Raw genomic sequence first — 21,802 nt, forward strand, 5'->3', positions numbered from 1 at the left:
TACAACGTTTTAACAGGGGCTGTAATTTAATTCATGAACACGCCCTTGAACTGTTAACATTTCATTGTATCACATAGAAGTAGGAACAAATCAACTGGCTGGCGAGGAAGCCTAGTGAAGCCGGACGTTGCACATAATGGACAACATTTACCGCAGTCTGCGGGCTACAACTGCATAAAGTCGGTCGACAAGCCAATCATAAGAGGACAATCATACATTTGTGTAGTATATATACTACATCTGTTATTAAGGACCCTCTCTCTCCTATCGGGGTGTCGAATTGATTCGTACTGTTTGTTTCACAATGCGGTGATGATATTTTAAGCGATGCGCGTGTGTGGGGTGTGAGGTAGGCTTGTTGATGTAGGTGTGTGGAGGCCTGGGGTAACTTTACGGTCGGGTGACAGGGGCTGGTGGCCAGGAAATACCTCGGGCTAGCCAGGTCAGCTGTGTGGCGGCCCCTTGCCCCTCCACCCAGCATACAACATCGAAAATTGTGGGCTAGGCTCCAGCCTGGCTTGTCTTGGGTACGACCAATACTTGATCATAAACCAGTTCCTGAAATCCATTAACTTCCCCATGACAGGTTATATGCTTTGCTTTTCGAAGAATTTGGAATGTTTCTTAATGTAGCCATCATGGATTTCGCTAGGATGATTTGTTCTGGTTGCGTGTGCTAACAAAATAAGTCTATCAGGGAAGCTAACGAGATGGTCTAATAATACCTATAATTTTACCATCCTATTTAGTATTTTGGAGGGCTGTACTGTGTGAGTTTGAAATTCATACTGACAGATGTCTCGATAAATTAATATGCCCAGTAAGATGTTGTTCCAAAATAACACGCTATCAATAGCACACATGGACAGAATTAAGGATTTTCCCCAAAATGGCAATGTTTCATGATTTACGGTGCTGAGAGAGAGAGAGAGAGATAGAGAGAGAGAGAGAGAGAGAGAGAGAGAGAGAGAGAGAGAGAGAGAGAGAGAGAGAGAGCAATGGAAGATCTCGTTGTGAATCCAGGAAATCTTTCCCCAGAAATGGCCAGTTGATGATACTGGTTGACTCTTGTGAAGTGTAAACAGAAATGAGCTAAAATGTTGTGGCCTTTTAATGTACATGAAACGTATTCGTTTACCTTGCTATATGCTTATGCCGAAGACGGAATGTAGCTTGTAACTTATTGCGAGCAGGTTGCCTCCTGGCACCGTTACTTGGGACTAAAGGCTTGTTCTAAACTGGATATGGAGCATCCTAAAAGACCTGGAAGATGAGAAATCAGGCTGAAACAAAATATCTTTTACGGAACTGCTAAATAGACAGATGGGAAATCATTTTCTAACAGTCAATGCCAACCCACTACATTTAGAACTATAACAATTCATTTAAATCGTTATACACTGTAGGGCATATATTGTAAAAATACATATCAGTGTTAACCTTGAAAAGATACATAAAATTACATTCGATTGTCACATCGCCTACAGATACAGGAATGGTTGCAAGGCGACACAAGTGTGTTTACCAGCAGACAGTATGAGGTGTCCACTACAGACCTTAAAACGCCCGGGACGATACATACTAGTTTACTACACTTGAAATCGTGACAATATTTACTGAAGATGGAAGTTTTCTTTAACACATGCCCAGCTGGAAATGCTGTTGACAGCTGCAACCCGACTGGTTGGGTATACTTTGTTGAAACCTGTTCTGGTGGGTAGTATATTTTTAACAAGACGGATGCGCGTCTCGTAGGATTATGCGTTCTGATCTAACGGAATCGTTGTTGCCACTGTAAAGTGTTTTAAGAGTGTGGGATTATTTTTTTTTCTTTTACACTAAAACCAATCTTTCAATGTTAAATAAATCTTTAGCGATACAATAGTAAAATTTCATCGGAATCAAAATGTATACTCCACTTAAAAGCACTACGTTTTGTTTGGTATGGAAAATACACCAAGACTTTAGATGCCAATAAGAATCTAACTGTGTGGGCTAGACCTCATAACCATCAAGCCCAAAGTCTATCAGATATCCGAATTCATCCAATGTTTTTGCGAAACTCTGATGCAAACGTTACGAAGAGTGGCTGCATTCAGTGTAATACGTAAATCATAAACAGGCATTTCTATACTCTACAGGCACGTTTTCTCGTATTGCTTCATTCTCTTTGTATATCGACATACGAACCGAGTAAAGCTCTACAGAATCCGAACAAGCGCCAGATTTATTTTCCAGCCGTTTGCAAGACTGTCACTTTTCTAATATCCTCGAGCTATGCGCGAGGACATGAGAAAATGACATCAGAGCGACGTTGGCAATTCTGCTCAGTTCCTTCCTACACTCTCAACTGTTAAGTTTCGAGTGTTATGTAACCCACAATTTCTCTCTACTTCAAAGCCCTTCCCACTTTATGCGAACTTAAATGCTGGTGGAGTTAGAGATACTTCATCTAAAATATCTCATCCTATATGCACTCTAAACACTGTAAGGATTCCCAGAATCATTCATGTCTGTTGCTATCATTTAGTAAATTTTACCCACAGATGTTTCCGAAAAGTGTCCTCTGGGTCCGCATTTTAGTGTTAGACGACAGTAGGTCTTACAACATGGGTCTCTGAACGCTGATGTTATCGTCTCCAAGCAGGATATCGAAATTTAAATACAATAAGTTATCTCAAAACTTATGCCAAGTACAGCCAAAAGAACGCCACCTATTGAATGGACTTGGCATGGGAGGTAAGGGGGCGATGTTGAAATTCTAGAAATCATAGCCATCGTTTTCTCTCTGTTGAAATTCTGTTTTAACACTGTACTGATTATATATGTATAGTTTAATAAAACATGATTCATTTCCCCTGTGTCGCTGGCGTAGATGTTATAATAGACTACAATATAACTTTGGTCGCAACTTGAAAAGTAAAATCAGCTACTCATTAAACTGTAAACAGTTACGCCTTAGCATGTGAGAGATTGAATGGCGTAAAGTGACAGCTTTAATTTGGATTTTACACGAGTTAGACGCCTTATATTCTCGTTCATCAACATGAAGACAATTCTACCTTTGCCTATGGAACCTAACATGTTTCTAGAAGTATTTTCCCAACAGTATTTCCTCCTTCCCATTCTAATAACAGTCACAACATTTACCCTGCAACGAGACGTGTTCCATGCAACCTCCCTCTAGTTTATCCTGGTATTTCTGTCATAGTATATTATTTGAATTGTTGGTCGTATGTAACCAATATCAGTGATCACTTTACATAACACACTGACAGCCAAATAGTTATATAAAATTAAGCAACCCTTAACTTGCATATAAGGACTTTTAAGATACGATTTTTCATTTTTTTTTTTTTTTTAGGTAGTTTAAAATCTGACATAAAAAGCTGTTTTGTTATTGGAAATAATGAGTCATACATTTCTAGGTACATGACGGGCGCTAAATGTGAAATGATCTCTCAAATTAATTAAACAGGAAGCCCTTCCATCCCTAATTGTTAAGAGAAAGGGATGCCTCCTTTCGTCGGTTTCAGGACAAACTGTTGCAATGAATGTATAATTTTTACGGCACTACACACCATCCGCCCATTCTTGTATTGTATGATACTGTTTCTTACAAATAGTCAAAAACCAATGAACTTTGCCTAACCCCCAACCAGCGGTGGACCGCCATTTGGACCCCACCCACACCCAAACCATGCCGAACTCACCGTAACTCGATACAAGATTATGATATATATCATATCTATAATATAATTCTCAAACTCAAACCAAACTACCTACCTTACGCTTGTACGAGTGTCGTATGTTAGAGAACAAAGCACCACGTGCGAGACAAAGAGAAAAAAAATCTGAAAGCTTTTCCAAAGTAGACCGTGAAGTAACAGGCTATTTAGTTCATTTTGGGATCACCTGAAGATTGATCCCTCCTCCCCCGTGTTTCTCTATACTACATAAGATTATGGCCGAACCTAACCGATTCTGACAGTCTGGAAAAGCGTCAAGGACGGGACAAATCTTCAGGTGATCCTAATGTTGCTTATTGTTTTGCCTGTTCCATGAACTGTCATTAATTGGTAATATAATTTATTTGAAATATTCTTTCGCTGATTAAGGGCGAAATACACCCATAAACCCTTTATTTATTACAACGATTTACTCATCTGCAATAAAGAATATTCAATATAAAGTAATAACTGGGATTATGTATTCTTTATAAGGCAAACTAGGGTGATTCAACAAATGAGTAAACTGAACGATATTTGTTTCTTTTATGACGGGAATTACTGATAGTAAAATACCATGCATTTCAACAAATGAGTAAACTAAACGATATTTGTTTCTTTTATGACGGGAATTACTGATAGTAAAATACCATGCACTTAATAGAGAAACTACTGTACACGTAATAACTACACTCCATTATCGGTGAATACGTTCGTCATGTTAGTACCTTAAATTACTAATACAATTTGTTCTGCACAAGAATGATGGCTGCGCGCCTGCGCAAACGTAGCCTATGTTTAATTCAACAGCCGTCTTATGCAGTATGTGGCCCGTTGCCATCTCTGACATGTGGGAAATCACATGAAATCAATGAGGATTAAACTTTGCAAATCTAATGTAACATTAACGAATACAACAGTGCCAATTTTTCTAATCAGAATATCTTTGATAAACAAAACTTTGACTTTGAGAAAATATCATTTGATATCATTTTGAGCCTCCAAAACAAACTTACTTTACTAATTATACATTTATGGTACAGTACTAAAGACATTCCACTATATTTACTTGTTCTTTCATGCCTTCGGGAAACCACTATCATGTCAAACTGGAGTTCGTGTCATTTCTTTTAACATATCACTCACTACAACCGACTTGGAAGTGGCCGCCTTCCTGGTTGTCATGATGGAAGTTATTGTAAACACAGACAACGCACGTGGACACTGTCGCCATCTATTGAGCGAGTACTTTGGTATTTAAATGAAGACCTGTACTGGTAAATACTTCTGATATGTAAATTGATGTAAATCTTGCGATAAGCTCACCACAGTAAATAAACTGAAACGATGAAGAGGTTGATAAAACTTTTTTTTTCCATATCAATTACCTGAAAATATCCTTCGTTTCTTGGGAAAATATTTTCCTACAAAATTTTTTTCTCAATTACATTGTATAATTTACAGCTTCCAATATTTTCAAAATAATATCATGAAATTCTACATTGGTTTATTACATCATAGCATCAAGCACAGCTGTTGTTTTTAGTTATTCATCATTTCTTTAAGAAAGAAAATTCCTAAGGTACGTAACAGGGTAACTGTGACATTTTATTATGAAATCGCATGCCTCTAATCACAAGAGGAATATTAATATATTCCACTGGAATAAAATATTCTGAGTCTAAGTCAGACTGTAGAAATCGGACAAGTGCAAGTCTTTTGATTTTCCTTCAAAAATAATTGTTTACATCGTGACGTCATCAGGAGTTTGGGCATCCATCTTCGAGAAGTGTTCTTGCTTGCGGATAATTTTCCTCGTTTGCGAAATATTTCAATTGAAGATGATTCTGCCAGTATGGTGTACTCCAAGCAGGTATTATTATATCAATGGAACTTTAATTAGTATTGTACGATGCTGATCGCGTTCCACGAGCCGCACAGAAGTGTTCCTTATATACGATGATATGTATTTCTCAGCACTTCTGAAGATGGCCACAATGATTTTGATTGTGTTATGTAAATGCTTTACTTGTAATCACTTCTGTAATGTGCGAGGGTGGTAGCATTACAGATATGGCCCATAAGGTTCTTCAGTGCTATCTGCGCCTCATGGGGTACTCTCCACGCAGGGTACTTCAGCTCCTGTTGACCTATGGAGACTCATTCATATCTTTAAATATGAGACTTTAATGTACTTCATCTGATATACCGTATACCGATATACAAATATACCTGATGACCATATTCTTTGCTGATTCTCTCAAACAATTCATCCATAAATCATGGCACACAATGAAACCTTAGAGTGCTTGTTCATTGTTTCACATAAATAAATTTATCAGTAATTAACATATTGTTTGGCATCCATATTACTTTAATTCATGTGTATAATTTTCTGTAGCCTCACTGTCATATATCATAGAAAGGGAAGTTTACTCTGCCGCTGGGTTTGGCATAACCCATATTAATTTATCATTTTTCATAATAAAAGTGCATAGATACAATGTATATACAAAGATTTTAGATAGCACCAACAGATTTCAGAACTTATATGTACATTTTCAAGCACCTTAGGTACATGGGAAGGGCAGATAACAAGTGACCTGATGGTCCATAACGAGGTTGCCTTAAAAGTTATCTCAATTTAGTGTTAGAAATATAAAAACTTAGATGTAATATGCTTCCAAAGACTGGGTAGGACCCATTAGACTTGCTTGGTTATTATGTATTCTGGCATTACAGTTATATTTCATATATTAGATATACTATATTTCCAATGACTTTAGGTAGTACTGTTAGTTTATAAAGTTTAAATATATTTTGCAAGATTTTGGGTAGTACCATTTAATTAATAAATTTAGACAAAACATACTTTAGAAGACTTTGGGTAATGCAGTTAGATTTCAGAACTTAAATATGTCAAAAAACTTAGGTAATGCCATTAAAGAACTGTTCATCTGAAATAGCAGTATGTTGTCTAATAATATAAGCTAATCTAAAATAAGTTTGTTTTTTCTATACAAAGAAAATGCTGATGAGTCTTACCAACGGTATTATGCATGAGGTAGATTAGATTGAATAAGGTTAGGTTTAATAATGATTATCAAAACAGTAATAATAGTAATAATAATAAAAACAATAATAATATCAATTAATAAGCAGCAAAAATCACAAATATATAGAATAGAATACACAGTAAGAACAGTGGGACTATCACAAGGAGAAAAAATTTCATGTAGGCTCATCATGCAAACATTGTGTGTCACTGGAAATGTTTATAGAGGTCAGAATGCAACTGTTCTCTTGGTTGTCTACACAAACTCAGATGGGCTTAGTGTGACTGTAGCACCAAACTTTAACTTAAGGACAAGGGATTCCTCACGAAAGGTAATGGTGGCAAGGATAATGGAAAGGCTTCTTCCAAAACTATCCAATGAGGTTCAAGTTTAGTTTGAAGAGAAATGTGAGGATTTATGGGTCAAGCATCATATGATAGGTTGTGCAAGGGGAACTGAGGCTGATCTTTCATGCACTTCTCTGGGTTTGCACCTTTCCCAACAGCCGTTATCATTCAATGGGTATGGTGGAGTTTGCATTACAATTTTTTGAGCTAATGAAGCCTTTAACTAAACGATGGGAAAAATTATGCAAATAGGGTCTCGGAAGTATATAGGTATAAGTTTGAAGAATTAAGTACATATATTCTAAGCAAAAACACTTATTGGATAATGCAATGTGTGCAGCTTAAAACTTGCATATGATGCAGATTATGTCTTAAAAGCCACATAAAGAATTAAGCTTCGAGAGAGTTGTAAATTAATCATCCAGTACATCATAACTGACACAGATATCATAGTAAGCTTATGAAAACAGGGGACTGGGCCTTTGAGGGAACATCCTCACCTGGCCCCCTTCTCTGTTCCTTCTTTTTGGGGAAAAAAGAGAGGGGAGGATTTCCAGCCACCCACTCCCTCCCCTTTTAGTCGCCTTCTACGACATGCAGGGATACAAGGGAAGTATTCTTTCTCCCCTATCCCCAGGGTGAAAGGAGGGTGAAAGGCGTGCAAGAAATAGAGTGAATTGGAACGATGTGGTATACCGGGGTCGACAGACATATACATATATACACTCGTACATAATTCATAGTCTACCTTTATTCATTCCCCCCGCCACCCCCCCCCACATAAAATAACAACCCCCTCCCCCCTCATGTGTGTGAGGTAGCGCTAGGAAAAGACAACAAAGGCCCCATTCGTTCACCCTCAGTCTCTAGCTGTCATGTAATAATGACCGAAACCACAGCTCCCTTTCCACATCCAGGCCCCACAGAACTTTCCATGGCTCACCCCAGACGCTTCACATGCCCTGGTTCAATCCGGGGAAAATGAAACACGATAAGTTCCCAAGTGCACTTTCTTGTAATAATCACATCATCAGAGGAGACAATATATATATATATATATATCTTTTTCATACTATTTGCCATTTCCCGCGTTAGCGAGGTAGCGTTACGAACAGAGGACTGGGCCTTAGAGGGAATATCCTCACCTGGCCCCCTTCTCTCTTCCTTTTGGAAGAAAAAAAAGAAAAAAAAAAAATCCATTCCCAATTCCATAGGGTAGATCAGGTACATAGCCTCTCAGATCAGGTATACTTATCCTTGCTTTCTATTATATTTGCTTCAATTCTTTTAGGTACAGCAGGCTGCATTTAAATTTATTTGAGGTCTGCCATTTTCATAGCTACTGGAATGTCAGTAGTTTTCACTTGAACTTCTCTCTAAAGTCCAGAAATTTTATTTAAAATTTTTCTGCCCTGTGTTGCATTTGTATTAATTCACTGATGATATCATTTCTAGCTTTATTCCTTTCTTCTGGCTTAGAAAAATTGCATATTACAGATGTACGAAATAAATTCATAAATTCTACCCACATCGTTTACATTCAGTATTATTATATGGCATATATAATTCCTTTAGTCACAATGACCGTGCTGTCAGGCGTTGCCTGCATCTGCAAGCCCTCGCACTGTACCCATGCAGCGTGTGATTAAGCATCAGAGTGATCAATATTGCAGGCTCAGAGTCGGGGACGTCTGAGCTTGCTGTCTTTGTTTCTCTACACAAAAAAGAAGGGTGGGGGGATGAGAGGGCCCGGCGCAGTGGGGAGAGAGGAAGGGAGGCAGAAGTGGAGGGGTGGTAGAAGGGGCTGGGAGAAGGAGGGGAGGGTGTTAAGCAGGGGAGACTGATGCTTTCTATTGTCAGCTCCACTTGTGGGTCTTTCATTTGGGCTGTGGTTGTGAAGTAGGGGTGGTGATCGGGACAGCCTTTGATGACGTATATACTGCTGGGTTCATTTTCTTTCTCTTCACTAATGATTCATTTTATGTTTAAATAACTAAGGCTTGGTCTTTATTATGCATTCCCAAGCCATAAACAATTTTAACTTCATTTATATGAATCTGTATTGACAGAATTCTGTGTCTGTGTAGAATGAGACTTTCACTGTTACACCAGATTTGATTATTCAAGTATGCTGTATACTGTATTGAGAGATTAAAATCAGTAATTCCAGGATGTAGGCAACAAGGAATAAAGGAGCAATTATGTGTGCTTTGTTTTGTGAAGTGGACGGGGTGGAACGTACAAAAGAAACCAAATGATTACTAAGTGAAATCTCTTATGTTGCTTTACATATCCCTTACCATTTGGGATATTTCAGTATACTGAATTATGATCTATACTCCAGCTTGTGAAGTGTAAAGAACAAATGGAATCCAAGAATTAAACCTAATATTCTAAGCTGATTCTTTTCTCAGTCTCATTGTTCAATGTAGTGGATCAATATTCCTTTTAACAGTTTTTATTGCATATAGTAAATTGATTTAGTTTAATGATTTAATATTTCAGCACACTTCCAATATAATGTTACACAAGATCATCAGCATCCCAAAGCCATGAACATGAGCTATACATGAATGTCCCACCAAGCAGGGAAATTTTAGATTTCTTACCTCCACTTTATATAACAATAATGACTTATGTTATATTCACCTATACATTTATTTACTACAATATGAAATATAGAAACCATCATCAAGAAAAGATTGTAAATGACTGGTTTTCAACTAAATCCTTCATGTATGACAAATCTGTTTTACCATTAAAGTAATATAATCAACATGTATGATGAAATACAGCAGATTTTGTCATCTATTTAGATTTTCAGAAAGTATTCAGTAAAGTCCCTCACCAAAGATTACCAGCAAAAGTTAAGTCATACGGTATGTATGGGATCATTCTCGTTGGTTTGAAAACTGATGTACTAGCCATAGACAAAGAGTAATAATGAATAGTATAGCCAATAGCCGAAAAATGGCTAGACTGTAGTGGATGCATGGATAAGCCTTAGGACCAGTTCTCACTCTCATATACATATATATAAATGAAATAGATGATAGAATGCATTGTAAGATATCAAAATTTGCAAACTAAATAAAACAGCAGTACCTGAATGTCACTACTCAAAGCTGTCATGGACAGAGTGATGGACTGGGTTTACTGGGGGCATATGAGTTTTAATATCAGTAAGTGCAAAGTTTTACATATCAGTATTAAGAATGAGAAGGCAAATTACAGTATGACTTTTGGTGAACTACAAAAGTTAAATAAAACAAAGTTGGATGTAATACAGTAGTTTCTAATGACTTATAGCCAAATAAGCAGTGCACAGAGGCCATAAAAAATGCAAACATAGAAAGGCAATCAAATTTAAGTAAGAAACGAATCCCTAATTAACAATTCATGGTTGCAACCTCACTTTGAATATGGTGTTCAGTTTTCGTCATCCTACTTGAAAAAAAAAAACAATAGAGAGAGAACAGCAATGAGCTTTGAACCTGATTCCCAGATACAGAAGACACACACCAGCCCTGAGATATCAGCATGATTCATGGCGTGAGAAATAAATCCTATTATAGCCAGCCAAATGACAAGCTTATTCACATCATTCAGAAGGTTAAGAGGTGAACTGATATAGGTATGCAGAATTACCGAGGGATATGACAATTTTACTCTTAAGAAACTATATCAAGTTATACTTGAGTGATTTCAATCAGTAATGGATGCAAACTCATAAGCAAATATTTTTTTTCAAGCGAGGCAAATTACTTTTTCATGAACTGGGTTATTAACATATCAAATTATTTTTCAATTAGAGTAGTTAAAAGCATCAAAGGTACATTTAAAAATAGACTTGACAAATACTTAATTGAAGCAGAATCAGACACATTTAAAAAGTGATTTGACAAATACTGACTTTATTTGCACCTCCTTTGGTTATACATAAATTTACAATTATTTTTCAAGTAATCTGTTTGCTTTTCTAGTCCTGACACACTAATAGTATTTATGTTTCTGATATCTTCCACTATCATAAACAGCCTTGGAAGGACCCAGCAGTCCATTGCTATTAGTATTCCTTTGTATACCTGACCACTTTTTATAGAAATATACGTACTTCACTTGAGTTATTGCAAATATTGTAGAGATTTTAATTAGCAACCACGAATAATTTCATAAGAATTTGCAAAAATTATAAGGTGGTTCAGAGTTTGAATAGCTAAGTTTCTATTTCTCTATAATCTGTTTTCTCTTTTTGTAGGTGCATTGGGTCTAGCTGCCTTCACATATGAACATACATGGATGACTTGGTTGTTGAGAAGCTGGGCAAGGCTGTCAATGGGTAAGTGTATTCACAGTTATACTTCACTGTCAGTCAGTAATGATATAAGAGTAATACCTAACTGCCCTCGAGCAAGGAATTACTTTAAGAATGGTTATCCAGGCTCCAGTACTTGGAGGATAAGGTTTTAGTGTAACTTTTTTATTAGCAAAAAATATTTCTGTAGTGCATTTTAAGATATGATGGGCCTGACAAATCTTTTTAAGTCATAGTTATTACTCCAGAGCAAGGAGTCAGCTATTTTTTTTTTTTTTTTCTATTCTTCCCATGAGTAGTAATATATTTGCAAATAAATAACAAAATAACCAACCATTTTAGTCATGTGTAATGTTTATACATACATATATGTATATATATATACTGTTGATAATGAGAGAGAAAATAAACTTTTAATCTGTTGTGCAAAGTTAATGAGAAAGAACGTTAGGATCTTCCTTCCCTGCATCATTTATCTGACGTGTTTGTTCTTCTTCATGTGCCAAAGGAACAGGTTGCCAGATACTGGTATGTAATTGGCTGAGTGAGAGAACCTGACTTGATCAGTTTCTGTGAACTTGACAATTTTTTTTCCTTTTTTTGCACCATGGAAGGGAATTTCTTGTCTTTCCCATTTTTTTCTTTTTTGTTTTTGTTTTTTGTTGCCTGGGTCAACCATTTCCAGAATAAGCATAAATTGCAGTTATCATTTTTAAATCTGGCAGTGCATTGCTTTAATGCCTTTGCCATTGAATTAAAAATGGTTTATCCAGTGCTGTTTATTTTACCATATTTGGCCAGATGTTTTGACTGCTCTGTTTACTGACATTTGATGCACGGTGTGTTTTTTGCAAAAGGGTTTGTAGCTTCTTTGGCTCATATATGTTTTTTTGGATTCCACTAATAACTTTAACATTTTTCTCTGGTTTATCTTAAATATTTTAAATTTGACCCCTTTGAGCATTGCTGTTTGAAGATCTAACAGCATATCAAAAAGGTACTTCTAGGGGATGGGTCAGGATTTCTCATAAAATTCATATTTTCAATTCCATTTTATTGTCAGTTGGATTGCTTTTTCAAAAATATTAATGTTTAATCTTGCTTTGAATTTGCCATGTTACTTCTTATTTCAATGTACTTTGCAAGGGTTTAGGAATGGAGATATTTTCCATTGTAGGCACAAGCTTGTGATAAGCTTAGCATCATGACATTTTCCATGTTTCCACAATCTTTGGTACTTTGCACTATTTGTATATAATTCACTCCTCTCTGCACTGAACAACACTACATGTATTGGTGAGTACGGAGTGGATGAAGCTGAGAATTATCCCTGGCTCAAAGACTTTTGTTTAGGGGGTTCATAAACTTTAATTACATTATATGTAAAGGGCAAAAGGATTTTGTTGTCAAGTTCTAGTTTGGATACTGATAGGCCTGGTGAGTATAAAAGCTGTAAGACAGAAGTGTGCAGTGGTTGTTAGTTGTTATTCTGGCTGTTACAGTGGAGAGAATGGGACGAGTGGTGCCCCATCACAGACGGACCTGCTCAAGCTGCTGGCAAGTAGCAGTGCTGGGGGGCTTGGGGGGTGCCCTGGGGGTCTGGGGGGCTTGGGGAGCCTAGCAGCTGCTGCGCAGGCTAGGCAGAATGGCAGTATGATTCGTTCATATGAGGCATTGCTACAGGGTCCATCTGCTGGGCGGATGGCTCCTCAGGCAGTTGCACTTCCGGGGCCTACACGTAGACGCAAGAAGAAGAGGCGTAGGCAACCTGACATGCCCAAGAAGGCTTGTACACCTTTTATGCATTTCTGTGCATATTTCAAACGAAAATTAATGGAAGAAGGCAAGGAATTTCCACAGTTTGCAGATTTTGGCAAAAGAGCAGGGGAGTTGTGGCGAAACATGGGTGATGTGGAAAAACAAAAGTTTGTTGAGCTTTCTGAGCAGGATCGCCAAAGATATATTAAAGATATGAAGGAATATGAAGAGCGTAAGTTAGCAGAAAAAGAAAGAGAACGGGAGCTCCAACAACAAAGAGAGAAAGAATTACAGGTTCTTAGGGAGAAGGAGTTGGAGAAATTACAAAAGCAGCAGCGTGAGCAGTTAGAACACCAACAAAAACAGTATGAACAGCACCAAAAGCATCAACAACAAAATCCTAATGCTGGCATGTTGAATTTGTTAAATCCCTTAAATCCACTAAATCCTTTAATGATTGCTGCCATGAATCAGACCCTAATGCAGACCATGTTGACCAACCCTGACCTGATGAAAACTGTGTACTCAGAGGCAGCTAGGAACTACTATGTAGAAACAATGAAAAACATTTACCAGAGTGCGAGTTCACAAGCCAATGGTAACACTGTGCCTGTTAGCAGCAGTGGAGCTCATGCTAGTTTAACTGATCCCCAGAGCCACATGACTTCTAGCCCGTTGAGTACTTTGGGCATGAATCTAAATCTGCTGTCCCTGTTGAACTCTGGTCAGCTGTCAGCTGTGCCGACATCCACAGCCTCTTCTCCTGCTAGCTCCCCCCTATCCAAGACCCCCTCAGCCCTCAAGGCACCCCCTTCATCTCTCCTAGGCAGCTCCAACAGCCTGGCCGCAGCTGCTCTGGACCTCTCTGCAGCAAGGCCAAGTGAGGGAAAGGGTGCCTGTAGTAGCGATGAAGGTAACACTTTCTCCAGGTTAAAGCAGGGAGGACAGCATGGGTTCTCACTGAGAAAGTTTGCATGGTGGTGGTGTTAGTGGCAGTTGGTGGCAGCATGGTGCCTTACCTATCAAAATTTAATAATGGACTGTAGATTCCTGACCTGTCCCTTGAATTGTTGCATGTTTCTGCTCATATTTTCTGTGTCAATTTCTTTTTAAAATAAATTACTGCATGCTTCTATTTCTTTGTAGGCCTGCTGATATTCATTAATTTCTTTTCTTTTTCAGAAAACTTCTAGATACATAAAAGGCTGTGTAGTAGATTTCACAAAGGTAATTATGATTTTTCTGGCACAACATATAAATGTAATTGATCTTTGAAGCAGGTTTTATACTTGTCAAAAATTAGCATGGAATCTGCTGAACATAGTTAGCTATAAATACAGCAGAAGAAAATGTTTATCCTCACAGAAACTTCAGTGACTGTTTTTGTAAAGTGTTATGGTGTTTGCAATTATTATTTATTATAGCACTGCTGGGGAAATAATCTTGTTAAACATTACAAGCTAAGCATAATGTTGTGTACTCTGCAGTTTAGCAATATGAATGATTTTCCTAGTAACTTTGTTTTGTAAAATAAGCCAGCAGTATTTTGTTTTACATGGCTACATGTAGGAAGCTAAGCTTAGTTGAAAGAATATGATAATATTATTGATATAGTTCACATGTTGATAATTCACTCATGTAGAATTATGAAGATAGCTGAACAACATTTGTGCCTTGCTATATATGTTTTATTACATATTAACCAAATATTATTCATTCCAGAGGTGACCAAGGAAGCCGACTGTGAAATCTGAGACACAACAAACCCAAAGTAGCAAAAGTTCCTATCTCCAGTCATTAACTTCCCTAATACCATTCAAGCTGCACTTCGTAAAACACAAGTAAACACAAGAACCAAGAGACCTATACTTTGCCTATATGAGTGTAGTTTGTAATGTGCAAATCTTAGAGTGAATTAGCTTCTGTAGAACATATGTGTTGTTCAGTATACTAAAAGAATCAAGTACAATTGCCTTTGAAGAAAGCCAAGTGAAGTATTATGCATGCAAATAATTTTTCATGTTGACAAACTCACAAATAAATAACTTTTGTGAATCTGAACTTTTGATGTGAAAGGGCCTGGCTGTGATGGTTATGCTTTGACCTCTTAAGAATTGAGCAACTCTTCCAACAAGCCAGAAGGAGGTCTGCAGTACTGACAGATTGGATGGTTTATAGTAGGAATAGCAAACTTGAAGTGCTTGTTTTAGGAAAGGAGTGAATTGGTGAAAAGTTTTTCATCACTTGTGAAAGGTTACAGTTAGAATCAAGAAGAATGGATGAACTCACACCAAGCCTCAGTCTACAAGAGTTCACCAGCCAGCATGGAGACTTAACTATTTACTACCAGTTGCTGACCCTAACAGGGAGTGTGTATGCCTGGGTAGGGATGCAGCAGGGCAATATGGGAGGACTGGTGGCAGCTTTAGGGTCATCTCGTGGCCCACCAGCTGTCTCCACCCTCTTGGGCCCATCTGCTGCAGGAAGTCATCAAGCCTCGCAGTTAGCAGAGAGACTACAGAGGCGTGCACAAAAACATGTGCTGCTAAGTATGAACCTGCCCAGTGATGACTTGATACCGCATGTGGAGCAGCGCCTGCTTGAGGAGCTCTGTGTTGCATAAAGGCCATGGCTCATCCCATTTTCTTTATTAGTTTACTCATTCTAAATTGTAATATTGTTTTTAGAATCCCAAAACTCCTCAATGCATACTTAAAGAGTTCATGGTTCATATATATTTCTGATCTACATAAATATCATGTTGCTGTGAGGCCCTGCTAACTGTTTAGTCATTAAGATGCTGAAGTAGTGTGATGATACACAGCAATTATCAACTTGTAACTACTGTACAGAGTTATTCAAATACATCTAGAGGTATATTTTTTGATAGGACAGACTAATCCACATTCTATCCCATTCTTGAATTTTATTGCCTTACTAGATCACAGAAATAATCTATAATGCTCTTTCCCCTAAACAAGAGCAAATGGCTGCAAGTCTTGGCCTTGATGCCCACAGAGTCTCGGTAAGGTTAATGTTATGATTAGCGGAATATTAAGAGTTTGAAACAACTTAGGATAACAATATGAGTGCAATGGTGGTGTCAAGAACAGATTTATGCTGTAACTTGTGCAAAAATGATTGATAAGCCAATGCTATGAAACTGTTTTACCAATGGATTGACCTTGTATGCACTGGCTAGCCTCCTTTTTTATGTTCATTATTGTTCAGCAGTATTTTGCGATGAAACTGCTCTCTCTGGAGCGAGAAAGTTTCGCAGCATTGCCTTCACTATATAGCTTTTTAAATTCTTCCACTTAGCTGAAGAAACTTGTTGACTGCACAACTATTCAAGTCCACAATATTGGTGGTGCATACAAGTGATAATTGAAGGTATGATATTCATATGTACTATATCAGGGTAGATATTAAGTTCCTCTTTATTTTACAGAAGCTTTTTTGTAATCTCCTTTATAGAGGTATTTTTTATTTTTAGAAATTCTGTATATTTGTCCTATGCAATAGGTGGTATTAAACCAGCAGTCTTTTTGCTTCCCAATTTGTAGTTACTACCTCACAGGTGATAGATTAATGAAAAGACATTCCCTGTAGCCCGTGACTCGTTAGGCAGCTCAGGAAACACAAGGGAGACTGCTGGGGAGGCAGTGCATGACCATCCAAGAACTGCGCACTTATTCCAACTGATTTTGTTTCCTCTTCTCAAGGCTGGTCCCAGGCCATAAAATTTTAAGTATAGTGCTCTCAGCTAACTTATGAACCTACCAACAAGTATTGTAAGAGCAGGCTAATGTTTATGAAGAAGAAAGTACTGCTTCCTCAGCAGCTCCCTCCATCCTTAAATCCCCCAGTATCAGAAATCCCCGCCATATGTGAACCCCCTGTGCCACCTCGCAGCTTTAGACAGACAGTGTTGGTGTGGTCGTGTTTTGGAGGCTGCAGCGTGTTGTTACATTTTTAATTTTGAAGGAAATTTAGGTGTTAGAGGTATTCTAAATTGTTTTAGTAAGATGATGAGATACTCTAGATGTTTCAGTAATTTTTATTTGCTTTCCTGAGGGTGTCATTCTGCAGCCTATATTCGTGCCATGATTAGGCCCATTTGGTGGCTTTGAAGTGTGATAATGAATGTTGATGTGCCTGGGGACCAATCATAACAAAGGTCATGTGTCTTTCTTTTGAAAGAATATCAGTATTATTAATAGTTTGTGATAACAAGCTACCCCCTGTAAGGAGTCTCTTGTTCCATGGTCTGGCTATGATAGGTCTCCACCCCCAGCACTGACTGTCACTCAGTGATGTCTTCAAGTGTATTAAAATTGTAAAGGTTTTCTTATTAGTTTATAGATAAAAAAAAATTCAAAACATTGTGTTCTGTACACTTAAGACACACTGCCTTGCTTCATGATGTAGTCCTGATGATGCCTCAGGGTAGAGGGTTCGCTCCCCGGTTTTGTGGGTCCTATGTTGAGGCCTCCCTGTGGCCCTCGCACAAGTGATAGTTTAGTCTAGTTGGTGTCATGATGACTGATCATACAAACATTTATCTACAAGAAGGATAGGTAATTAAAGACATGTACTTTGTTTGCAAAGTGGCCACACCCATCCACATCTAGATGATGTAGTAGAGGTTGTGGCATTTATGACAATCACATATTTTGTCCATATTTTTCATAGGTTACTTCAATCAAAGGAAGTTTTGTGATTAGAGTGTGATAGGGAAATCTTCCATCTTTTGATTTCTAGTGAACAAGCGAGGTGCTTTTGGGAGGTCCAAGCAGCAAAGAGCTGCTGTGAAGTCGTGATAGTGTCACATGCTAGTCTGACGGCGGGGAGCGCAGCCTCCGTCCCAAACCCACCCTTCTACCTCCTTACCCGTGTTAATCTCCCATCAGTCACTCCTGCCTACCACCACACTTGTCCAAGGTTTAAAGGCCTAATTAATTCCGAATATTATTAATTTTTTGTGAAGTCAGCAGGTGTGAGTGGCAGTGCAGTGGGCACTCTGGTTCTGTGTGTTAGATTAGCTGCACTACAGTGCTGTGCACATAGAAACAGATTCCAAACCATTCCTACCATAGCCCAGTCTTGCGAAAGACTGGAGCAGCCATTGTAACCCAAGTTCCTGGCCTAAACAGGTTCCTCTCCCCCTCTAGCACATCCTGCCCCTTGAGCTCCAATCTGTATTTTGTTTTGCGATCCTTGTCCTCAACCTCTTTCATGATAAGCAAATGCCAGACTCCAGTCACAGACTGAATATAGCAATGAAACTATTGCTACTAGCATCATTTCACTGGCATTTACTTCTGTGAAGGATATTATAAAGATTAAAATACTTTATATTCTTTATCATTCAGTGGCAGTAGTTTCATTAATATTCTCAAGTCTGAATTGTCTAAATAATTAGGTAATGCCAATATGAATGCATGAATGGGATAGCATTATTTTCATAATGGTTTTGACTAAATACCTTGAAGGTATTAAGTGGCTAGGTATTAAACATTCCTTTGCTTATAAAAAAAAAGTGCAAAAATTTATTTTATCCACAAAACTTGGAGAGAATCAGCTCCTTTTACTATGCACAAGTTAACATTGCACATTGGAGCATTTGGCACATACAGTACTATGTCGAGGTCGGAGAGTTGCCTCCTGTGATAGGCATTTGTTTTTTCAACTAATGTACTCGCATGTGCGTGCCACGGAACCACCCACCTGGTGAGGTAGAGCCTTGGCTGCAGATGTGGGCGGCTTGGTTGTTACCAGATTAAGCCTGTTGTGCTGTTAGTTGGGGCAAGATCAAACATCTGATTTCATTGAAATTAAGATAAGTATCTTTTTTCAACAAATGATAAACAGGCACTGGAACCCTTGCCGTTCACACCAGTTGGGCCCAGCATGAGTGCCTAAGGGCCTGCCCATTATGCAAATGTATTTTGAATTAAGCAAAGCAATATTATGTTTTGCCTATTGCTGTTATTGGAAAAAAAAAAATGGTTATCTTGTGAATTTTGACAAAAATAGTAATCATTTTGTACATGGTAAGAGATAAAAACTAGATGCTGAAATTATTCACTAGAAAATTATGTGCTATTTTTAGAGAGTCTCTAGTTTGTGTACTTTGTTATATATCTGGATGATGTAGTCTTGTATGAGATATATGAAGTGGTAGGGAGTAACTTCAAAGTGTCGTGATTATATTTAGCGTAGGAGGAACAAGGTAGGGACTAGACAGTTTAGTCAGTGCTGAACTGATATATATGCAACATGTAGTTTGAAATACTCAAAAATAAAGATCAGATCAGACTAAGCCTTTTTGTTTTTGAGTGTTGCAGGTTTTTTGACTCCATGTACAATCATAACACTGGAGAAGCCTTTACCTGTTACCAAAGTTAGGCAAATCCAAAACTTTTGTGGCTTTATTATGTGTAACTCTATTTCCATTTACCGGAGTTGTTTCTGCAAACTATCAGTAAAATTTAGATGCCGTTTTTCAGTACAGAGGTATTTCTTAACTTAGAGTCAGATGTATAGTGAGAAGAAAAAAGTGTCAGCTTCATACTGTAGTGAAGTATTAAACATTTGGTTACATAAGTATTTTGTGTGATATATTACAAATGGTAGAAGTGAAGGTGAAGTGAATTTACTTGGAGAGTAATTATATCAAAGAACCTGGCATGGTACTAAGTATAAGAAAGTATAGAAGTATGTGCCACTGAACAGAGCACCATTACAGACACGAGATCCCAAACCAGTACTGTATTCAACTGCAACAGGGTCTACTGCATCCTAGTTATTAGGATGCAGTATTTCAAGGAAAGGGTAATACAAGATGCAAATATTTCTGTATGAATATAATTACTAAATTATTTAAAACATTAGTCATCTGAACTCTTGACTGAACATTCTTTCTATTGTAAATGCAAATTTCTTTACCATATAATATTCAGTGATTGCATTATGAAGAGTACAGCTCATCTGACTTTGGTATAGAATGTTCAACATTTTTGTGTATCCTCTAAACCAGTTTACCACAACTGAAGACAGACATTATGGTACCACAATTTTCATCATAATTAAATTATTGTATTGCAAAACTTACCACTTTTCACCAAACATGAAACAAGTTTCATTTCATTTTAACACTGGTCTTTTTTCTCCTCTTCGCAAGTATAGGATATACAGTAAGGCCAAAAGATTGAAAATATGTGGAATTTTGAAAATACAGTATAGAACAGAGAGGTACGAAATATATGCATTATGAAATAATTAGAGACTTTCTGCAAATGAAAGCATTTTAATATACTATAGCCATACAGATGAGTGTTTAGTAAAGAGGATCTATGGTAGTGTGAAGAGGAGGCAATGAGTGACATGCTTAGGACCTAATGTGTTTTGAAATATGTCAGGACTGATTTTTTTATGGTGCATTGGAGGCAAATTCTAAATAATAATGGAGTCTGAATACTGAATCAGCTAAAGTGTGCAAAGTGAAAAATTAAAAGGTTCCTTACATATATTAAGCAGAAGCTTTTGTACAGTGAGTGAACAAAGTGATGGGATACATGCAATTGATTCTGCATGCATAAATGGGATGACACATGGACAGAATTCAAGTAATTTCAAAGACTGTATTTGAGTAAGGGGTCAAGTTGAGTTTTACCCTGTTCTGTCTTTACACTAGAATCAGGCTCTCAGCTCTCTAGCTGATATGCTAAGCAAGAGCACTGTGATCACGGTAAGAAGAAAATTCTAATAAAAGGAAGGAAATGGTTTCAGATTTTGTAGACTGCAGTCACAAGTTTGATAAAGGTTTCACTGTCAGTTCTGTATAGCTGTTCAAACTGTCTTCTTTTATTCTCTCACACTTGTTCATTGTTTCCTGTGTTGGCAAGGTAGCATAAGGAAGAAAGAAATGGTCTCATTCACTCACATTCATTCACTAGCTATCAAGTGTAATGCAACAAAACTCATACCACTAACCACAACCAGACCCCCAAAAATCTTTTTGTGCTTTCCCTGTCTGCTTCATATGTTCTGGTTCAGTCCACCCTGTATACATCAATCCAATTCATTCTATCCCATGCATTTCTTTCACCCTCATTCAAGTTCAGGCCCCAATCACAAAATCTTTTTCACTCCATCTCTCCACCTCCAATTTGGTCTACCCTTCTTGTCCCCTCCACTTCTAATTCATATCTCCTTTATGTCAACCTCTCCTCACTCATTCTTTCTATATATCCAGACATTTTGGCATCCCCTCCCCAGCTCTTTTGACCAAACTCTCTCTTACCATATAATTACTTAATTGATCAACCCTCATCACACCATATATCGTCCTCAAATATTTCATATCTAACCCATCACTCTCTTCTTTAATTTCTCATTTAAAGCTCATGCCTCAAATCCATACAACTTTGTTGGCACTAACGTACCTTCAAACATACCCATTTTTGCCCTCCCAGATAGTGGCCTCTCTCAATGCTATGATAAGCTCTGTCCCCTTGCCCATCCCATAACTTACCTTTACTTCCAAGGTTCCATCACAGCCAAGTCCACTCTCAGGTATCTAAAATGCTTCAC

At 37.7% G+C, this 21,802-nt stretch overlaps 1 protein-coding gene and 1 long non-coding RNA gene across 31 annotated transcripts in view; one reads left to right on the forward strand and one right to left on the reverse strand.

Annotated features, from left to right (window-relative positions):
• LOC139765677 (uncharacterized) overlaps positions 1 to 19,525 on the forward strand; it is a 135,644-nt gene extending 116,119 nt beyond the window's left edge. For 9 of the 28 annotated variants that reach the window (XM_071693418.1, XM_071693414.1, XM_071693416.1 and 6 more), the window contains 3 exons: positions 11,390 to 11,470; positions 12,949 to 14,117; positions 14,927 to 19,525. In XM_071693418.1, the coding sequence (XP_071549519.1) occupies positions 11,427 to 11,470; positions 12,949 to 14,117; positions 14,927 to 14,958 (1,245 nt within the window). In that variant the 5' untranslated portion in view covers positions 11,390 to 11,426 and the 3' untranslated portion in view covers positions 14,959 to 19,525. Of the gene's footprint in view, positions 1 to 5,470; positions 5,602 to 5,725; positions 5,745 to 11,389; positions 11,471 to 11,954; positions 11,975 to 12,948; positions 14,118 to 14,386; positions 14,432 to 14,926 lie in introns of those variants that run through there. The other 19 variants (XR_011716726.1, XR_011716724.1, XR_011716717.1 and 16 more) reach the window with 8 other exon arrangements.
• LOC139765682 (uncharacterized) overlaps positions 1 to 21,802 on the reverse strand; it is a 303,519-nt gene that overhangs the window by 270,728 nt on the left and 10,989 nt on the right. For 2 of the 3 annotated variants that reach the window (XR_011716730.1, XR_011716729.1), the window contains exon 2: positions 1,139 to 1,263. This is a non-coding gene — a long non-coding RNA (uncharacterized lncRNA). Of the gene's footprint in view, positions 1 to 1,138; positions 1,264 to 4,797; positions 5,140 to 21,802 lie in introns of those variants that run through there. The other variant, XR_011716731.1, reaches the window with a different exon arrangement.

The sequence above is a fragment of the Panulirus ornatus genome, chromosome 55 (genome assembly GCF_036320965.1).
Source record: "Panulirus ornatus isolate Po-2019 chromosome 55, ASM3632096v1, whole genome shotgun sequence".
NCBI classification, from domain to species: domain Eukaryota; kingdom Metazoa; phylum Arthropoda; class Malacostraca; order Decapoda; family Palinuridae; genus Panulirus; species Panulirus ornatus.